At 56.4% G+C, this 20,364-nt stretch overlaps 1 protein-coding gene and 1 long non-coding RNA gene across 4 annotated transcripts in view; one reads left to right on the forward strand and one right to left on the reverse strand.

Annotated features, from left to right (window-relative positions):
• NRG2 (neuregulin 2) overlaps nt 1–16,323 on the reverse strand; it is a 153,856-nt gene extending 137,533 nt beyond the window's left edge. For all 3 annotated transcript variants that reach the window (XM_088173850.1, XM_088173849.1, XM_088173848.1), the window contains exon 1: nt 15,853–16,323. In XM_088173850.1, coding sequence (XP_088029976.1) covers nt 15,853–16,276 — 424 coding nt within the window. In that variant the 5' untranslated portion in view covers nt 16,277–16,323. The remainder of the gene's footprint in view (nt 1–15,852) is intronic.
• Nucleotides 16,324–16,508: 185 nt separating this feature from the next.
• Nucleotides 16,509–17,072, forward strand: LOC148222010 (uncharacterized). Its single transcript, XR_015807036.1, has 2 exons — nt 16,509–16,603; nt 16,777–17,072. It is a non-coding gene; the product is annotated as an uncharacterized LOC148222010 (long non-coding RNA).
• Nucleotides 17,073–20,364: the final 3,292 nt, after the last annotated feature.

Raw genomic sequence — 20,364 nt, forward strand, 5'->3', positions numbered from 1 at the left:
AAGCAGTGTGGCTGCAAACCCTCATCCACAAAAACTAAACAACTGAGGTTTCCCTTGTCACTCCTTCAGATGGAAACTGCAGATGAAAGAAGCAGGGTGAGATGGAAATCCACAAGAAGGAACACGGGGAAAGGAATTCCCTCAGACTCTCCCCACTCTATGAAGCCAGTGCTGGAATATCAGTCCTTGCTGCAACTGAAACCTGAGGCTTGAAAATTCCTTTAAACTCTTTTCTTCCTTGCAGGGGTTAAAATGTTGAGCATGTAGGGGCTAACCTCATGCACAAGGTGAGACAGGAGAGAGTGGGATGAACTGGTGTTCACCTAAACCCTGGATAACCTCCCTTTTCAGCTCCGGTAAGAGTTGAAATTCATGAAAACGCAATGAGAACCCTGTCAGGAGCTGGCAAGCCACCCCTTAGCCGTGGGGTTTGTTGCCCGACCTGGACACCTGCCCTTAAGAGTGGAATACACCTTGCACCCCAGGGACAGGGAAGGGCTGAAGTGGGACAGGCTGGCAGACCATCAGTGCAGCACCCCACTGGAAAGGTTCCTGGAAAACTGCTTCTTCACAAAGGCATTTCTCAAAAAGCATCCAACATATTCTGGATTTCATCTCTCAGCAGTCAGATAAAAGTGGGGAGGAGCTCAGGAGGCAGCTGGAGACAGGAGTGAGCACATCCCTCTTGGTCTGTTAGTCTGGCACACAGGCACAAAACAGCTCCAGCATGGTCATGTGAAGGACATCAGGAGGGGTTTGTTCCCCTGCAGAGCCACCAGCAGCCCCAGGTGTGCTGGGCAGCATGAGCAAGGCACCAAGAGCTGGTGCTGCTGAGCTGGGGTAGGGACACGAGTCAGCTCCAACCTCGACCCTCCAAACCATCGTGGGCATGGTAAATTCAGGCTTGGGACCCTCCATTCTGCCACACTTGCAGAGCCCCATGGCACAGCCCTGGGGAGCACAATGCCACAAAACCCTGGGACAGCCTGCTGGGATCTCCAGACCCTCCTTCAGGTGACAGCACCAAGCCATGGAGCAAAGCCCAAGGTCAGAGCTCTGAGGTCCCACACTGCATGGCTTGGCCATGGCTTTCCCTGCCAGGTCCTCACAGGGGTGCATGACTCTGCAAGGACACAGCCTTTGGGATGCAGCCCTCAACACACCCAGGTCTGGGGTGAAGGTCTGGGATGCACCAGGATGTGGGGAAGCCTGGGAGGACTGACAGGGGGTCAGAAGAGTGAAGCAGAGCAGAGGACCTCAGGCTAGGTCTGAGACTGCCAGAGACAAGAGTGTTCTGCAGTGGTCACACCTCAACTGAGGCTTGGACTCCCAGGTGGGACTGGCGATCTCGCCGGGGCATTGCTGTCGTGAGTTCAGCTCCTCAGCCCCCTGCCTAATCCTTCTGTGACTCAGTGGGACAGCTCGTGGTAACTTTTCAGGACCTGGTGCCTGCGTTGTTGCTGCTCTGGGATCTGAGCAGCCACGGCCGCTCCTCTGACAGGCGTCCCAGGCTCCCCGAAGCGTCTGTCGTCTTATTAGCAGAGCCTCCACTTGGGATTTATTTTCCATCCAGAATATAAGCTGAATTTATGTATTAACTAAAGACTATTAATGCCAAAAATAAGTGGAATGCCACTTGCTCAGCAACACGGGCCTTACGAGAAACCACGTGGCACAGCCAACCCACCCAATCCAACCCCAGGGAGGCTTTTTATAGACACCCACGTCTGATGGAGTGCGAGCTCTGCTCTGCAAGCATCTGATTGCAGGGGGAGGGGAGGGAAAAATCCCCACATCCACGGGTAGGAGGCTCGGCTCCCTTGCCTCTGCCTGGCTGGGTAAGCAGCCAGGTGGAACTAGGAATGGTTTGGGAACGGGTTGTGGCAAAGCTGCCTCATTTCCCTGCCGTGAACACCCGCGCACGCTGCGGGCGGCTCCTGACACACAGAACGCGCTGCTGGGGGACTCAGAGCAGCATCTCAGCATCAAGGGTCCTCCACTTCCCTCGGAGCAAGACAGCTCGAGGGAGAAAAAAGGTCACCCGACACTGTACAGCTCCAGCTGATGGTGGCTTCTGTTCCCCAGGTTGCCCCAGGGTATTTTTTCCTATGAGTGCGTCTCACCCTGAAGCACAGAGCTGTCTCAGCTACCAGAAGAATGACACTGATGAGGCTCTGAAGGCTTCTCCAAGGACTCTGATCTCCACTGAGAGGGAAGCAAAGCCAAAGCAGCAGCCACATGTTCTGCTAACAGCCCCAGGAAGCTCCCACTGCACCGGCTGAGGCACAGAAGGGTCAGTGGCAGGGGGAGGGCAGCCCTCAGGTGCTGAGACACCACAGCCACCTGCCTGGCACGGCCTCTCCCCTCCCACTTCTCCCTCTCCAGCTCTCTGAACCCTCCTGCACCTCTTTCCAAGCCAGACTCAGCTGCTGAGTGCGGGATGGCCATGGCCAGCACGGGTTTGCTGGTCTGGCAGCTCTCCAAAGCACACCCAGCATGTTGGGCTGGGAAGGGCTGCTTTGGCCACAACACAGTGTGGGGCACACAGAGCCCATGGCCCAGGGCTTGGGAACGTCTGGGGAAACAGCTGACAGGCTGGCAATAGTGGCCAGCAGGGCACAGCCCCTCTGCACAAACCTCCTTGGTCCAGCAGCTGCTCACAGAGGTCTGAGCAGCAGCTCCAGGCTGGCCCAGGAGCCCCAGGCAGGGCTGTTGGACTCCTCTGTCCTGCCTGTCCCAGGACATGGTGCATGGCAGAAGCATCACTGTGCTCACAGGCCCACCATGAGCAGAATCACAGAATTGCTAAGGTTGGAGAAGAGCTCTAAGATCATCAGGTTCAGCCCTTAACCCAGCACCACTGTGTTCACCACCAAACCATGTGCCCAGGTGCCACATCTACACATTTTTAAACGTTTCCAAGGGTGGTGACTCCACCACTGTCCTGAGCAGCCTGTTTCAATGCCTGACCATCCTTTCAGTGAAGAAATTTTCCCCAATATCCAATTTAAACCCCCCATGGCACACCCTGAGGCTGCTGGTTACCTGGGAGAAGAGACCAAACCCCTCCCTACCCCCAGCTTCACCCTCCTGTCAGGGATTTACAGAGAGCAAGAAGGACCTCCCTGAGCCTCCTTTTCTCCTGGCTGAGCCCCCACAGCTCACTCAGCTGCTTTTGGAAAAGGAAAGAAGGAGCTTTCCAGGAACTCGCAGGAAATATCCTCAAAAAAATAGGTCTAAATGGAAAAAAAGGTCATTGAAACACCTTCACATTTTCAAACAGGGTGCAGACTCTGGGAACACTGCAGAAAAAGGCACTGAAGCCATCCTTCAAAACATGTTAGGGTTTTCTTCACTCAACTGCAATTATCATTCTGAAAGCTGAGGATGTACGATGGAAAAGAGTGTGTGGGCGGGAGAGAAGGGGAAAAGAGAAAGACAACAGCAGCATGGAAGGAAATTCAACACTGCCAAATGAAAGCCACCGTGACAGGCAGAATTTACTTCCTTGCAGAAGGGTTTCCCGTGTCATCCGTTACAGAGAGAAGGAGAAAAAACCCCATTATTTAGGAGAATATCATCCATGAAAATAAGAATTCAAGGAGGAGCGTTCCCCTCAGGTGCAGCAGCCAGAAGATGACCCCCCCTTTGTGCTGCTGCCCCACTCTCCAAGAGAAGATGAGTTCAGCCCAGCATAACACTGCTCCAGATAAAATCCTGTTCCTCCCTTGCTGGCAGGTGTGTGTCTGCTACAGCAAACATCTCCAAACCTGCAAGCCCCACTGCTGGCCAGGCTTCTGCCCCAGGCACATGGATGTGACTTCCACACTGATCTGATAACTCTCCTGGGAACACCACACGCTTGGTACACCTCAGTTTTTAGCAGGAGATGCCCAGTCTGTGGTCCTCCCCCTCAGGCACTGCCCATCCCCATGACCACGGATCCCTCCTCCAGCCTGGCTGCAGGTGTGCCATGCCTGGAGCTGTGCCATGGCACCAGGGTTCGCCTCTGGTGACAGCAGAGCTGGCAGAGTGGGACATCACTGCCCCTGCTCCTCACACTCAGCCCAAAGGAGACACAGGCAGCAGCTCCAGGCTCTGACCACACTGCTGGGATCTCTGGAAAGGCCCTGGACTGACCCTTTCATACTGGAGTGAGACACCTCGGGCTCTGCAGCCTCCTTGGGCCAGAATCAGAGCCTTGGCAGAGCTCAGCTGTGCTGTGCCCCAGGTCAGGTCTAATCTGACACCCCAGAAATGCAGGAAGTGAAGCACCAGGGATTGGAGTGCCTGCCCAGGGGAGGAAGGGGCTAGAACTGCTCTCCTGGCTCTGGGACACAGCCTGAGGGGTGGGAAATTCCCTGAAGGCTGAATGATGGGAAAGGGCACTGAATTACAAAGAGATGATGGGAAAAGGAACTCATCAATGCACCCCCTCCCAGCAGGTTCACACGGGGCTTTCAGTAAATCTTGTGCAACACAAGGAAACATCCCAGCTGGAGAACAGCTCTACCCAGAAGGTTCAGCATCCTTCTTCCCAGACTCAAGGCATCTGTGCAGGGGCAGGGACTGAGTGACCTCTCTGAGAAGTGCCACCCTACACCACAGCACACACAGCACACCCAGCACACCCAGAACACACAGCACACCCAGCACACACAGCACACACAGCACACGCCTCCCAGGCATCCAGAGCAGAGGAGAGCACAAGCCCCCTCTCCCCAGCTCAGAGCTGTCTGGCACCATGGCTTGAGGAGCCACCTCCAGCCCCAGGAGCTCCTGCTGGCAGCAGCAAACTTGCAGCCCATGCAGCCAGCCAACATCCAACATGGACAACAGGCAACTGTCAGCATCAGCCAGCGAGAGAAAAACACAGCCATTACCCCAGCAGGAAGGTTTCAAAAGGTCACAGCTTCCCAGTGCACCCTCCAGTGTGCCCATCTGCCCTTCTGAAGCCAGAACCTTCCTCATGTATTTATGGTTTGGGAGTTACCAGCTCCCCTCCTGGATGCTCTAACATCTAAGTATGACTTTTGCTGGTCTCATCACCCATCAGCCAGTGTCAAACTTCACCTCAGGAAGGCATTTCCTCTCCTTGCTCAAAGAAACATCCAGAGCCTCCTTCCTGCAGGAGCACTGATTTTATTCCTGGTACCTGTCTGGTTCCAGTGACGTCAGGTGTGTTCTTGGCAAATTCTGCTGTTTTCCCTACAGGCGCACACACACCAGGCAGGATTCCCTCCCTTCCTGACACCTGTGCTGTCGTGGTGGGACAGCTCTGGACTCCCTGCCCCTGTCCTGATGACACAGAGCAGAAGGTGATCCAGCCCGCAGTGCTGGGAAGGAAGGAGAGGCCCGGAGCCGTCTGCAGCCCAAGGCAGGAGGGCTCCTGGATTCGCTGGCTCAGCACAGGCAGACACAGTGCAGTTGTCTGTCCTCTCCCTGGGAAGAGCCTGCTGAAGAAAACCCCTGCCTGCATGGGTTTGGATCACCTGCCAGTGACGCTGACTTGATGCCTTGGGTTTTAGCTTTTATATTTTCCAGAATCTCTGCTGCTTAGTGTGGAACTCTGAAACTTCATACTAGGTGTTAGTGAGCTCTCTTCACAGGGGACTCAGACAAAACAATTCCTTTCTAGCTGGAGAATCAAGGACAACTGGGACCCAAAAAGCAGAAACAGCAGCGAGGGAAAGGGGGCAAGGCAGGGGCTGAGACTTCATAGCCTGGGGCTGTGGGTGGATCATTGACCCCAATGTGTAGATGAACCAAAACTTATAAAAGTGCAAAAACTCATGACCAGGATCCAGCTGGGATTTGATTTGGGTGTAGCCCTGGCCGGGCTCTTGTACTGCTCAAGGTGAATCCTTTCAATAAATCCCAATTTTATTCCTTTTGCTCTGCCTAGTCTCTGTTCCAGGTCAGCCTTTCCAGGCAACATATTGGCACGTGGCACCCCAGAGAACTGGGGAATGGGTCCTGGTGACAGATCTAAGGGTCATTTCAAGCCCCAAAACACACCCCTAATTTCTCAGCAGCCACACAAGTTCGCAGGCATGAGCAGAGCAGCCGCTCCGCCTGCCTCACCCGAGCATCCTTCATCACAGTGAGCACCACGGAGCTGCTCAGCCCTCCAACAGCTTGGGAAATCCTCTCTCCACACCATCATCCAGCATCAAGTGCCCTCGGGGATCCGCCAGCACTCCCAGCTAGTGCTGAGCACCAGGAAAACATCCTGGATGCCAGCAGCCTGCATGTCACCAGGAATGGACTGACAGAAATGGTCTCCTCACACGTCACAGCTCTCCTACACAGATGGAGTGCGCTGCTGCAGATCAGAGGCAGGGCTGGGCACACAGGGTTCTGTCCTCGTGGATCTAACACCTCTGCTGGGAGCTGAGCTGGGCTGGGAAACATTCGGAACAAGGTGGCCACCCAAGGAGAGACAACGCTCCGCTGGCTGATACTTTGCAGGTCTCTTGCAGAGCTTTTTCAGGAACAAGGCAGGTGGCCTCCAACCCCGAACACCAACTCAGATGCCCTCAACTGCATAGAGAACCCCTGCAGGATCTGCTTCCTCCATAGCCAGGTCTGCCAGCCCCACAGAGGGGCAGCTGCCAGAGGGACAGCCCTGCACGCAGGGCGATGCTGAGGTGCATCAATGACAGGCACGGGAGGGAGGGGAGGGTTTTGTTTCCATTTCTGGTGATGACACACTGTTGGGGACCCAGCACACCACCAGTTTCTGCCTGCTCCCTAGAAGAGTGTGCAAAGCAGCATCCTTCCTGCTTGTCAGGCAGGGAATCCCAGCATGGGGATGCTAAGAAGATTTCCTGTGGCACAGATGGGACCTGAACCAAGTCTCCAAGCACAGCCCCCTTGCCTGCATTGGTTCCCTCCAGAGCACGGAGCCACACAAACACCCGTGGCTGCAGTGAGTGTGCCCAGCACCCCTGCACTGGGATCAGCCCCCACCCAGAACATCCCCACGCTGGAATGGGCTGGATGTGCCACAAAGCTCCTTGGCTGGAGCCTGGTCCAGGTGATGGAGATCAGGCAGCACAGAGGAATTACTGATGACAGCACACCTCTCCTGGGGCTGACACCCAGCACTGCCTCAGCATGTGCTGTGCCTCTCCCAGTGCAGACCATCCCTTCTGGCATCGAGGCATTGGGGGAGCTGCAGACTCAGCAGCTGCACCCCAGCCCTGCTGTTCATGCAGGCATGGCCTCAGGGACCCCCTGATCCTTCCCCTCAGTGTTCCCACAGCACCCTGCATTGGGGGCTCTGTGTGCAAGAAGGACTTTTGGGTGACCCCCTGCCTGCTGCCTCCCATCATCAGTTCTTGTAGGTATAGAATAATTCCTAATTCCCATCCAAACCATCCTACACCTACTGCTATATCCTACCCAATGTTCAAAACCCTTAAGGACTTTCCCAGAATTTCAGCTGCATCTGAGCCTCCCAAATCCACCAGAATACCTGACCTCTGCTAGGTTTTCCCCTCCTTCCCTGTAATCCTACTTGAGCACCATCTGGCCTGTGGGTTCTGCAGCATTTGCCAGAACTTGCAGTTGCTGTTGGGCCTGAACGTCCAAGCAAGAATGACAGCCACCCTACAAACCAGCAGCCACCCAGCCTCTTGTGTCCTCCCCACCAGGAGGGCCAGCTTAAATCACCAACCTAGGCAGAAAGTGCTGGAGGAGAGCAATCCTGGAGTACCCCAGACCTTCATCCCGACTTCAGCCCCATTTACTGACGCCAGGGCATCTTCTGGGAACGCTCAAGGTCGGGGCATCATTGGGTGATGGAGCACTGGTTAATGGGTGATGGAACACTCATCAGGGCTGAGTGTGTGGCTGTTGGAATGGCCTCCACCTGCAAGTACCTGGAGAGAGCCAAGACAAGCCAGGAAACTCCTCCAGCTCCTTCTTGCTACCTCAGCTCTGCATATTTGGGGATGTATCTGTGGGATTCAGGCTCCCCGGTGCTGTAAGAAAGGGTGTCCAGCTCTTCTCAAAGCTGTCCATGCCAAGTCCCCCAAGGACAGAAATTTCTGCTTCATTCCAGCCCAGGCAGGCAGTGAGTGTCCCATCACCCCATGAGAGGAGTCCTTGATGTTCCCCAAATCCCACCAGCTCCCCATGGAGTTCAGGGCTGGGGCTGAGCAAGCCTGGCAGCCAGGATGGGAAGACAGATCCTACTCCCAGCAGAGATACAGGGAGAAGGTGGCTGGGACCCCACATGGCAGAGGATCTTCCCAGGGATGCTGGTGACTTCAGCCGGACTCCCAGCATGTGCCAGCCTGGCTGAAGGCTGAGAGCAGCCATGGGGAGACCCAGACAAGCACATCCAGACTTCTTTTCTCCTCTGCACCAAGGCACACGGAAGGGCAGCTGAGGAAAACTGGAGGGGAGCACCTAGAGCAGCACGTCCAGATAAGGCCCATGAGCATTCACTCCTCCCCTTGCTGTTACTACCATCCCATGGATCTCTGTGGAAGGTCCAACCCCCAAGAAAGGCATCCTGGCCTATGGATCACTCCCTCTGTCACACTCCCAGGGCTAATGAGTGTTTTGCTAATCACACACCCACACACACGATGGGAAAGGCCACATCCCACTGGCACAGGCAGTAAAGGCTGTGCCTGATGCTGACCTGCCCTTGCCTTGTCCCAGGGCTGCCCATCCCTGCACGGGGAGCAGGGTCCAGCAGGGACAGGCTCCGGCCAGGGCAGCAGCCAGGGCTTGTGCATCGCTGCCAACTTTGAGGCAGCCCAGAAAGGAGACCTAATTCCAGTCCCTACCCTCCTGCCAAGCCATCTGCCTGCCCTGAGACCACCGAGAGGCTCCTGAGCAGCGTTTCGTCATTAGTGAGCCATTACGGAGAGTGGATGAGCAGTGATTGATTATAATGAATGCAAATACCTGCCTTCCGACCCCAAATTGGCAGGACCTGGCTAGCTCTCCCACTAAATAGTACAGCATGTCCTTCCACAGGCTCTGCAAAGCATTCCCATCCTCCTCAGCCTTTCCACAAGCCATCAGGCACAGCACTGCCCATCTAGACCTGCCCTAGAAAACCATCACATCCAGGATCTGCTTTCCATCAGCCCTGGGGCTCTGCTCTCACCTGCAGATCCTACAGGCTCATTTCCAGCACCTGAGCCTATTGGGAAGGCTTTTCCAGAGCTCTCACCTTCATCAAGAGGGCAAAGGACAGCTCTCTCGCCTCAGGACAGGGAGAGGGGGGCAGCAGAGAGGGAGCTGAGTGCTCTGTCACAAGTGTGACACATCAGGCATGAGTGTCCCATCCCAGAGAGATGCTGTGCCCACAGACAGCAGCAGCCAGCTCTGCTCCAGGAGGTCACCAAAGATGAAGTGTTATTCCTGCAAAACCAAAACACATGCTACAGCCTGCGAGGATGAACTCAGCTGCCCTCCAGGGGCCAGCAAACAGAAAGTGACAGGAATACAGGAAAGGAAGGCACTGTCCTGCTGCAGGCAAGGGGGACCAGAGAGAACCACTGTGGCCACCAACTGCAACAAAGAGAATTCAAGGACTGTCCAGGCCAGGCACAGTTGCTGTGGGCAGAAGAACTTTGTCCCTGAGCTACAACATCCAAGAGGCAAATCATGTGCTCCCCTCTAGGACCAATCTTCTGGGGTACCTTATATTTTCCATCCTCCACACTGGTCAGAGTCTTATCCAGAGTGGAGCTGGACCATGGGGGTTTAACAAGAGCAGTTTTTACTGGTCCTTCAGCCCGGCCTTTGCAGCACACAGCCCAGCCCCACACTGCAGCAGCCAAGCTCTGGGAGCACGGTCATTCAGCAGAGAAAGAGCAGCACGGTGATTCATCTTCCTTTTGATCTCTAGCCTACCCTTGAAGGCTCAATACTCTGTCCCCAAAATTTTGGGCAGCTGGCAGACCTCTCCACCTCCCCCCAGAGTGGAGATGCTAATTGCTGAGAGGTGCTGGCGCCTTCAGGGGTTCGATTGCCGCACACCCAATCCAGTAGGCAAACAGGCGCCTGGCTGCCAAAGTTTCCAGGGAGATGAGCTTCCTCCAGAGCCTCCCCTCGCCGCACGCATCCGCCGAGCCCCCGCCGAGGACAGGCGTCCTCTGCCATCTGCACCGGACAGAGCAGCTCGGAGCGCAGAGAATTCCTCACCAGGGAGCGGGGCACAGCCTTCGCCTTCCAGCGGCACCGCTCGGGCACGACAGGGCGGTCCAGGGCTTGGGGAGGGGATGGACTCGCATCCTGGCAGCCTCCCCTGGGCAGCAGAGAGGGGCAGGGTGCAGTGACAGCCCTGCTGCACCCAGCCCGGCTCCCAGCAGCACGGGCAGCGCTCTCCAGGCTGCGCGCAGGGCACGGAGCGGGCACGGCGGCACCGACAGCAGCTGCCAGACAGCTCCCGGCTCCGCGGAGGCTCTTCCTCACCTCCCAGCACTTTGTCGCTCAGGATCCTCTGCAGTGAGAATTCCTCAGACGACCAGAGTCGCCCACGGGCTCGCAGGCTCCCAAACCTGCTGCCCCCCACGGATCAGGCTCCTGGAGCTCCTCCCGGCCGAGCGCATCACTCAGCTCTGCCTTCCTCCCTGCATCTGCACCGTCACCTGCCCTGGGCCAGCACAGCTGACCTGGGGAAGCCCAGGTGCCATGCCAGGGCCAGCACAGCTCTCATTTACACTCAGCAGCGTCACACATTGACTCAGGAGGGGAATGGAGATGAGGCGACTTCAGCAGCAGCATCCAGCGCCCCAAACCTGGCAAAGCAGCAGCGTAGGAGCTGTGCCACATGCGCAGGGAGGGGAACTGGCCACCTCCTCCAGCCTGCTGGGAGAGGCACCCTCAGCCCAGCAGCACCAAAACCCATCCCTTGCGGCACTTTGCAGCAGATTTTGAGGTGTGCCAAGTGCTTGAAGGCTCCAGGCCCTGGTGCATCTTACAGAGCCCAAACGACGCCGGGAGCTCGGCTGCAGCAGAGCACGGCTCCCTTTTTGCCTGGTGATGCAGTTTATTGCCTCTGTGCTCCCAAGCATGCACCAGTTTCTGATCCAGATCCAAACCCAAGTCAAGGTGTCGCCTGTGATTTAGGAAGGGCGTTCTGCCTCAGGGCCCATGTCTAAGGGCTGTCAGCTGGCGGAGCACAAAGAGCCACCAAGCAGCAGCTGGGGCCAGGGGCTGGGCATGGAGCAACCCTAGGTAGAGAAATCAGCACTGCTGGGATCACTCAGGAGCTGTTTTAGTCTCGTCTTACTCATGGAGATCCTTGGGGAGATGCTTTATTTAGTCAAACATTTCTGAAAGGGGGACTGAGAAACTAGCCAGGCACATGCCTGGGAGAGGAAAAGCTCTGTTGTGTCAGGCACCGCTGAAGTCGCTTGGACCTGCAGCTTTGGCCGAGCAAAGTTCCACCTGCCAGTTCCTGGATGGCTCGTTTGGGAGACAAGGACTGACCTGGCCATGAGGATCCAGCCACCCCAGGTTCACTCCAGACCAAATCCTGTATGAGAGGATTTAAGAGAGCACCCTTGTGCCACCCTTGCGAGAGGTCAAAGCTGTCTGCAGCGCAGTGACCATTCCCCATCTGCAGAAACTCAAGGCAAGGAGGAAGCAAGTTTTTGCTCTTCTGCAAACCCAAGGAAGTGTGATTTTCTGAAGGTGGTGAGAAATAGTTTCAGACAGCTCTAATTAGCTAGGTGGTGTGTGAGAAAATCCAGCTTTACTGCTCCATGCTCCACAGCTGTCCTGGGATGAAGGGAGAGTACCATCACCAGTGGCTGGAGCCCACCCACATCCCTCCCCTGTGCCTGCCTGGCTTGCAGTGAGTCCAATGATCTGCAGGATAGTGAAGAGAGATATTTTCGCATGAGCTGCTGGTCCAAAGTTGCTAGTGCTATTTCAGGCAGCAACACCTACACTGTAATCCAGAGGGCTGTATTTTCCAGCGGGCACTTCAAAATCCGGCCTCCCTCCTCCCCTCACAGGCCAGCTCTAACCAACCTGGCTCCAGGATAAACAGCTCCCACCAAGATGGGGCTGCTGAGGCCAATGCAGAGCCCCAGCCCCATTCCCACTGGGACCCAGGCACCTTTGGACTGGAAATAAAATAAATACCTCATCTCACAAGAAGTACCAGTTACAACAACAGGTCCTCTGCCTGCAAATCCTCCCAGGGATCTGCCACCACCAGATTACCTGCCCAGGCTAAGCTAGCTAATCCTTACAGGCGAGTCGCAGACCTCGTCCTGGAGCTCAGCAGCGTTTTCGGTGAGGTGCTTCAGGAGATGTGCAGGCTCTAATTAAAGCCACTTTGCAACTCACTGCTTATGGAGGCAGGAAGACATTTGTTCATCTGTGAAAGCAGAAATGAGAGCCTGGACAGGTTAAATCTCCACTCTCCTGTGTGCAAAATATCTGCACATAAATCTTTCACACAGAAAGAGGGGACTCATACAGAGTGGGAAGGAGATGCTGACACAAGCTACCCCTAAGGACCAGGAGGGTGAGGACCACAACTCCCTTTCTGGATTCAGATCAGGAGTTGTTCCAGTGGGGATAATGCCACCAGCTCCTTCAGCAGTGAGAGCCAGCACGGTGCCTTGGACCTATTTCCTCCTCCTTGATCTGTGTGTAGACACAAAGGAGATATGAGACCATCCAAAATTAAGGAACTAGAAGATAGAAAGAAAAGAGACAGGAGCAGAAGCAATAACAGGAATCGTTATATAACAGTATGAAGGAAAAAAAAAAAAAAAAACCAAAACAAAACAATAATACTCCTAGTGCAGAAGAGGTTTTAAGATGGACAGGTGGGTGCTGAGACCTGCAGGATGCCAGGCTCCAGGACCAGCTGCTCCCTGGGATGAAAACCATGACTGAGCAGAGCTGCAGAGGCTGCACCTCTCTGGGGTTTCCAGGTGAGGAAGTTCCAGCCTTCAGAGCCTGCCCAGCAGTGAGATGGCCAAAGTGAGAATCCCCCTGCCTGGATCTCTGCTCAGGGGCACACACAAAGCAGCCCAGCTCAGACCCACACACCAGGTGCACAGACTGGCATTCCTGTTCTGTCCCCACACCCCAGGCCATCCTTCTGTCACCTCGGTCCTCCTGGCTCTGCTCAGAGAGGCTCTGGGTCCCGTGCACAGTCTCAGCACCCACTTTCTCTGCTCTAAATGAGACGTGCAAGCAGCAGAGACTGCTCCTTGGAGAGAGCCATGGATGCTCCCATCACAGGTCTAGTCCTGAATCGCATCCTGGACCTCGGCAAGCAGCGAGAGCAGGAGACACACAGCATCTTAGCCAGTGAGAGGGGGATGAATCACTGGAAAACAGAGCCAGGCACAGAGCCAGAGCCGGGAGAAGATGGTCCTGCGAGGCCTCCATCTTTGGGAGTGGGGGCATTGGAGTGATCAGAGCCACAGGGTCCTCCCTGCCCACTCAGAAATGACCCCTGCATCTGTCCCCCAGCTCTCCCTCACAGAGCTGCAGCCCAGCTGTCCCTCAGAGTGTACCTCGTGCCTGGACATTCACCCCCCTGCCAGCCCTGGAGCTCCCACCACCCCCGTGAGCAGAAAGAAAGGGAAATACCCCTGGACCCCTTCAGATCTTCCCTCCCAGCACAAACCACAGAGCAGGAAAGCAAACAGTGGCCTGGTTTCCCAGTTCACACACCTTTCCAGCAGTTCAGGTGCTACAAATCAGAAGATCCTGCCAGGAAAGTCACCTTCAGAAGTGACCTCCCAGCTGAACCAAGAGCATGAAGTGCTCAGGGAACCACCACTTCAGCAAGCTGAGGCTCCCATTCCATCTTCATCACCAAACCAAACCACAGCTATGACATTTCCCAACCACCAGATTTTATTTTTCCTTTGGAATCTGCCATCGAGCTCTGCTGAGACAAGGCTCCCACCAACCTGCAGTGTCCCTCAGCCAGGGAGCCGAGTCAGCCCGTCAGAGCCACACCGAAACAAAAGCATCAGCTCCAAGGAGGTGTCACGACAGAATGACAACCCTTAACTTGTTGTTACATCAGCCCACACATTAACGCTTTGGGCCTGAGCCAGGATGCCATGGAGCAGCCTCCATTCCCCTTAAAGTCAAACCCTGCTGCTCAGAGATGCACAAGTTCAGAATCCTTTCTGGTTTAAAAAAAAAAAAAAAAATTAAAAGACAATAAAAGCCACGTACCTTCTGCTGTGTTTTGCCCTGACAATGAGACCACAGTCCTGAGAAATTCCCCCATTTACTTTCCTCTAGTCTCTACCACAGCTCTTTCACTAAGCCCTCTCTGTCCACGATGGCCCACATACAGATGAACATGAAATTAGTGTCTCCCAAATTAGTTTTCCCGCACGCAGTCCTAGCCCATTTTCCTCAACAACATATTATGATATGCAAGGTTCCACCTTTCTCCCAGGAAACGCAAGCTTCTAAATTTATCTTTTGGGTAACTAAAAAAAGACACAGGTCTAGCTTTCACAGTGTAGGGTCAGCAGTCCCGAATGGCAGAGTATTTGCCCCAGAAACACCCGGTTAATACCACAACAACAACCACCACAGAGCAGCACACATATGGCCATTACAGAGCTAAGTATAACTTGACAAAGTACCTTGCTTTTAATGAGGCAAAAGGCCAATTAACCCGGTGAGGATGCAGTGTACTGACATTGAGTGGAGAGCCTGGATTCCCTGGAGGTACAGCCTGTATATCCCGGTGACACACCAAACATGAGGGATTCAAAGCGCTTCTGAGGGCACCCCATGGCACTCAGAGCTCTCCGGGTTAACACCAGCCTTCCCCAGATTTTGTGACACAGTATCCAGCATTCAGGCTGGATGAAGGGCCAGCCGTGCATTTTTGTCAGCTCAGATCCAAACCTTGGGAAAATGCAGGCATTGTCCTCGCCCGGTCCCCACCGCCCGGCCCTTCGCAGGTGTTCACCTGCCAGAGGACAGCAAGGAAAACCCAGGAACAAAAACAGCGACGCTCCAGCGGGCGCTTCCCGTTGAAGTCATTTCATAACCGCGTTTCCAGAGGTGCTGGAAGAACAGCACAAGCCACCGCACGAGAGCCGTGATGGGAGACACCGAAATGCGCGGAACGAACAAAAGGAAAACCAACTTCCCCCCCGCGAGGTCGTTATTTTGGAAGACGCAAAACTTCCCGGCTCTTAGGGCACACCTGGAGCTCTGCCCCTGTCCCAGCCCCGCATCCCGGGCCCGGCCCCCTCCGCAGCAGGGAACGCGCCCGGGGCGGGGGTCGCGGCCGGAGTCACCGGAGCCCCCGCAGCTCTCCCGGCCGGGGCTGCCACGGCCGAGGCCCCCCGAGGGGAGCGGCTCCGGGGCGCCGGGACCGCGCTGAGACCGGGAGCTCCCGAGCGGCACCGCCGAGCGCCGGGCGGCCGCGGGCACTCCCCGCACCGGGCTCGGGGCTGCGCTGCTGGCGCGGTGCCGGGCCGGGGCTGCGGGACCTTGAACCGGGAGAGCGAGGAGCCCCGGGGCCGGGGGATGGGGGGAGAGTGGCTGCGGCGGCCGGGCCGCGCGGAGCTCATCGTATCGCATCGCATCGCACCGCACTACACCGCATCGCATCACATCGCATCTCATCGCATCTCATCACATCGCATCTCCCCCGGTGCAGGCGCGGCTCCTGGGGCCCACCGCGGCTAAAGTGGTGGGGGATTGCCGGGCACCCGGCTCCCCCCCAGGTCCTAGCGGTACGGACCTGTCGCCCCGTGGCTGCCCGGGACGCGGGCCAGCGCTCCCCGCCGCCGCTCCGCCATCGCCCCCCGCCGCCGCTCCGCCATCGCCCCCCGCCGCCCCCCGCCGCCGCGGCGCGGCCCGTACCGCAGTCGGCGCAGAGGATCCGCGCCACGTCCCGCTTGAGGTTCTTGCCGCTGGTGTCGAGCGGAGCGAAGGCGGTGCGGAAGACGAGCGGCTCCTCGGTGGGCTCGAGGAAGAAGATGTAGCGGTGGTTGCGCTTCACTTTGAAGCAGGGCGCCTTGGAGCCCACGCTGATGAGCTGCTCCCGCTGCAGCCCCCCGCTGTTGAGGGGCCACAGGTCGAGCACCTTGACCAGGACACCCCCGGCGGGCCCGGCGCCGCGGCTGTCATTGCCGCCGGCGGGGGGGCCCACGGACTGCACCTTGCCCTCCAGCACCACCGCCGCCGTGTACGCCTGGTCCTGCACCGACTTGAGGCTGGGCGAGTAGCAGGCGAGGGAGACGCCGAAGAGCAGCATGGAGAAGCCGGGCGCCGGGTCGCGCCTCATGCCGCCGGCTGCCGCTCGCTGCCCGCCGGCCCTGCGGCGGCGGCCGGGCTGCGGGGCCGGGCTGCGGGGCTGCGGCGCGGCGGGCGCGGCGGGGCGGAGCGGAGCGGCGCGACGCGGGGCGGCACGGCACGGCACGGCACGGCACGGCACGGCACGGCACCGGCACGGAGCGGCACGGCAGGGCACGCCACCGGCACGGCCTGGCGCGGCGCGGCCGCGGCACCGGCACAGGCACTGGCACGGCGCGGCGCGGCGCGGCGAGGAGGCGGGATGCTCCCTCAGCTTCCCCTACCCCCGGGATGCTGACCCCCTCACCCCCCCGCAAAGGTGATTCCCTGCCCGGGGACTCCCCCCACACGGGGGATGCCCGCTGCGGCGGGGATCCCCGCGTCCCTGGGGGTCCTCGGGGATGGAGGCAGACCGCGTTGCCTCCATCCGGCCGCGGAGCCAGCCCCTCGGCAGGCCCCGCGGCGTTCGCAGAACCCCCCTTTTCCCCGCAGAGGAAACCAAAGATGCGCTCATTTGGGGGAGGCTGCGGGTGACGCGGGGGTTCCGCGATGCGCAGGGCCCGGGAGCCGGGGATTCCTCTTTGCCCGATGGTTTTATGGAGCTGGGAGAATTGTGCCCGAGATTCCCCGCACACCTGAAGGAGAGGCATTAACATAGAGACAAACGGAGCACGCAGCGGCCGGGGAGACAAAGCCGCCTTTCATGCCCTGCTCCTGCTGCCTCTCGTTAATAAACAAATGCTTTTCCCTGCAGCGGCTTCCAGGAGGAGTCGCTTTAAGCTCCAAAAGGTGCTTGTTCGGGTTTATTTGCGAGGCTGATCCTGAAGCATCTGCACTCCCAAAGCCTCGCTGCCCAGACAGTGCGGAAGGGAGCTGAGATGCTCGGTTAGCAGCAGCAGCAGGGGATTTCGTGGTTGTTGTTGGGCTGGATTCTGCGTTGAAGGGGAGCGGCCATAGTCCCATCCCACGGAGGTGACCTGGAGGCAGGAGGGCTGGGCTCAGCCTGCTCCCCGGCGATGGCTCTGGGCATTGACTGCAATGGCCCCAGTGCCTTTAGAGCCCCAGGGAAACCCCTCAGCAAACCTCAAGAGATGACAAGAGCTGGGTCTTTGAGCCCATCGGCGAGGGCAAAGGAGTACAGGTGGCAGGATCGGGATTTGCTTCCCATTTAACACACCACAGCCAGAACCATCAGGAAAAATAGAAAGGGAGCAGAGCCGCTGTGCCCAGCCCAGCCCAGGCATGGGGTGTAGCCTCTGCTCGTGTTTCCCCGGCTCGGGCGGGAGCCAGCCTTGTCCCACTGCTGGCACACAAGGGCACAGCCCCAGCACACGCACCCGGGGCTCTGCAGCCATGGGCTGGCTCCTGCTCTTGCCCTGTCTGGGGATGCTGGCAGCTCTCAGAGCAGCGCGTCCATTGCAGGGCCGTGGTGCGCCGGGAGCCCCGCAGCGTGCACACAGCAGGGCTCCGGGACCATTCACTTCTTGTACACGTTTCCTCTCGCTAAGAGTGGTTTTCTGTGGCTTTTTGGTCTCGGATGTTTCTCAAGGCTTTCTCTTTTCCCCGATTGGTGAACCATGCAGAACTGCAGAGGAATGCAGGTGGAGGTAGAAGGGACCAGAAGTGTTTCCCACGGCAGAGGGAAGAACAGTATTTTAAATTCAGGAAGCTGCTCGGAGGAGCAGGGAAACCACCTGACTTCTCCCTTCTTTTGACAGAAATCTCAGTGGAATTTCCCCTTTCCCTATCATTTTGCTCAGACAGCAGCTGAGGTTCTGCCTGCGAAGGAAGGAGATACCCGATAGCATAATTTGATCTGGAGCTCTCCTGCTCTACCCTGCCCCTCACCAGAAAGGGCAGTTTCATGCCCAGGCAGCTGAGTTGCTAATCCTTATCTGGTTTTGCAGGCTGAAATCCCAGCGGCACCGCAGCAGTTCTCCCACTGTAAAACTCCGTGCAAGATACCTGTGGCATTTGGGGCAATTTTGAAAAATGGGGGATTTCATTGTCTCTGGGGCATTTTGAAAAATTAGGATTTTCTTTGTCTCTGGGGCATTTTGAAGTCCAGAACATTTAGCTTTTAAAAAGGGCACTGGTCACATCTCCTTTTAGCAGTATTTTTCCCTTTTTTCAGCCTAACTCTTGTGAAGTCAACTGGTTTTCACCACTTGAGACATTTGCTTTTCTCTTACGATTTCAGAAATGGTTTAGGACTAAATCCCTCTCCCCCTTTTATGCTGTTCTTCCCATATAAATGGAAAATCATTTTTTTCTATAGGTCCTTGGGCATTTTGACATATGAAATAAATAAAGCATGGCCCTTGGTGCAGTTACCAGAGCAACCTGAACAGTGGCTTTGAGAGAATGAAGCCTAAATAACCTATTTTTAAAATATTTTCCTCAGTTAAGGATAACTGTTGGCAGGGAACCCAGGAGGTCTGTGGTCTGCTTTAATTTATCCAAAGCTCATCTCTCCCCTAAGTCCCTGCTGTGAAAACCCATCATATTTGCCATCCTGGCATAGAGATGGAGAATCTGAGTTCAGCCTGGATTCCACCCTCTGGAGGACCCCAGAGTTCAGCAGCACCATCAGAGGTTTTCCTTTCTCAGGCAAACGCTGTGGGGGCTGGTTTTTCTTTTGCTTCCTTTAATTTTGTGCCTGCAATTTCCCAGAGATGCCTGAAAACAAAGCACCTCTCAGGTCTCTCTTCCCCTCTGCCAAGGGAGCTCCTGGCACAGAGCCCTGCCTGGTGCAGATGCCACACAGGGCAGTGTCCCAGTGTCCCTCCCTTCTTCAGGGAGCCCTGCAGCTCTTGGGCAAGGACAGACCTTGACCTCCAACAGCACAGGCAGGCAGACTGTCCTTCTTCAGCATCCTCCACAGGCTGCAGATGCTCAGCATCCCCCGTGTCAGTTGAAGGTGTGCTCCTGCAAATCCCATGTGGAGGTTTTGGTGTAAGGTGGAGCCCAGCACAGGGTCACAGAACATGCTGAGGTGGAAGGGAAATCATTCAGTCCCACACCTGGCTCTGCACAGACAGCCCTGCAATCCCACCCTGTGCCTGAGAGCATTTTCCAAACACTCCTGGAGCTCTGGCAGCCTTGGGGCCGTGCCCATTCCCTGGGGAGCCTGGGCAGTGCCCCCCACCCCCTCTGAGGGAAGAATCCTTTCCTGATATCCAGCCTAACACAAGTCCAGCCATTCTCTGGTGTTATCCAGCTTGGGCTGTGCTCTTGCCCATTTCGGGCCAGCCTCAGAACCATGCATGCTTTGCAAGGGTGTCCCCTCACCTCCCACAGCCCTTCCCAGCTCCATCCTGGTTCCCTGCAGAGAGCCTGAAGCCCTGCTGGTGTATAAAGGAGACACCACCCCATTCTCCAGCCAAGGGAACATTGCTTTCCCTCCCTATGGGACATTCCTTCCCTGCAAAACAATCAGACGTTTTACAAAAGCTCCAGAGATGCCAACAAATCCATTGCAGACAGTTTTTCCCACCTCCACGTCTTCTCTGCAAGGATTTGGTTTGTTCAGTTTGGGGATGCCCATGGAGAGCATCAGTGGGGCAGGAGCCAGCCTTTCACCAGGACACACCAACTCCTGACACGTGGGGAACACCACCACAGCCTCAGGTGAAATGAGAAAAACAGGTGATAAATGGTGAACACAGGAATTATATAGAAAAAGCAAAGCCCAGCACTCAATCTGAGACTCCAACCTGGGCGTGGACTAACCACAGAATCAGAGAATGGCTTAGGTTGGAAGAAATGTTAAAGATCATCTGCATCTACCTATCTCCTGCCTGTTAATGTCAACTTGCAGACCAGGGGAAGGCAGAACTGAGGGCTGTAGCTGTAAGCACCAGTGCTGTCTCTCCCAGAAATGGACCATCCTGGCACAGAGGCCTGATCCAGCCACCCATCCTTCCCTCAGCTGGGAGAGCATCGACCCGCTGTAATTCCATGAGATGCTCAACAGTCCAAAGAAAAGTTGAGAACATTCGCTGTAGGGATAAAAAGTAGGACTTTATTATGATGAAGCACACCCAAAAAAAACCCTTTTATCTCTTGGCACATGGTGAT

Source organism: Sturnus vulgaris, chromosome 15 (genome assembly GCF_052056855.1).
Source record: "Sturnus vulgaris isolate bStuVul1 chromosome 15, bStuVul1.hap1, whole genome shotgun sequence".
In the NCBI taxonomy this organism is placed as follows: domain Eukaryota; kingdom Metazoa; phylum Chordata; class Aves; order Passeriformes; family Sturnidae; genus Sturnus; species Sturnus vulgaris.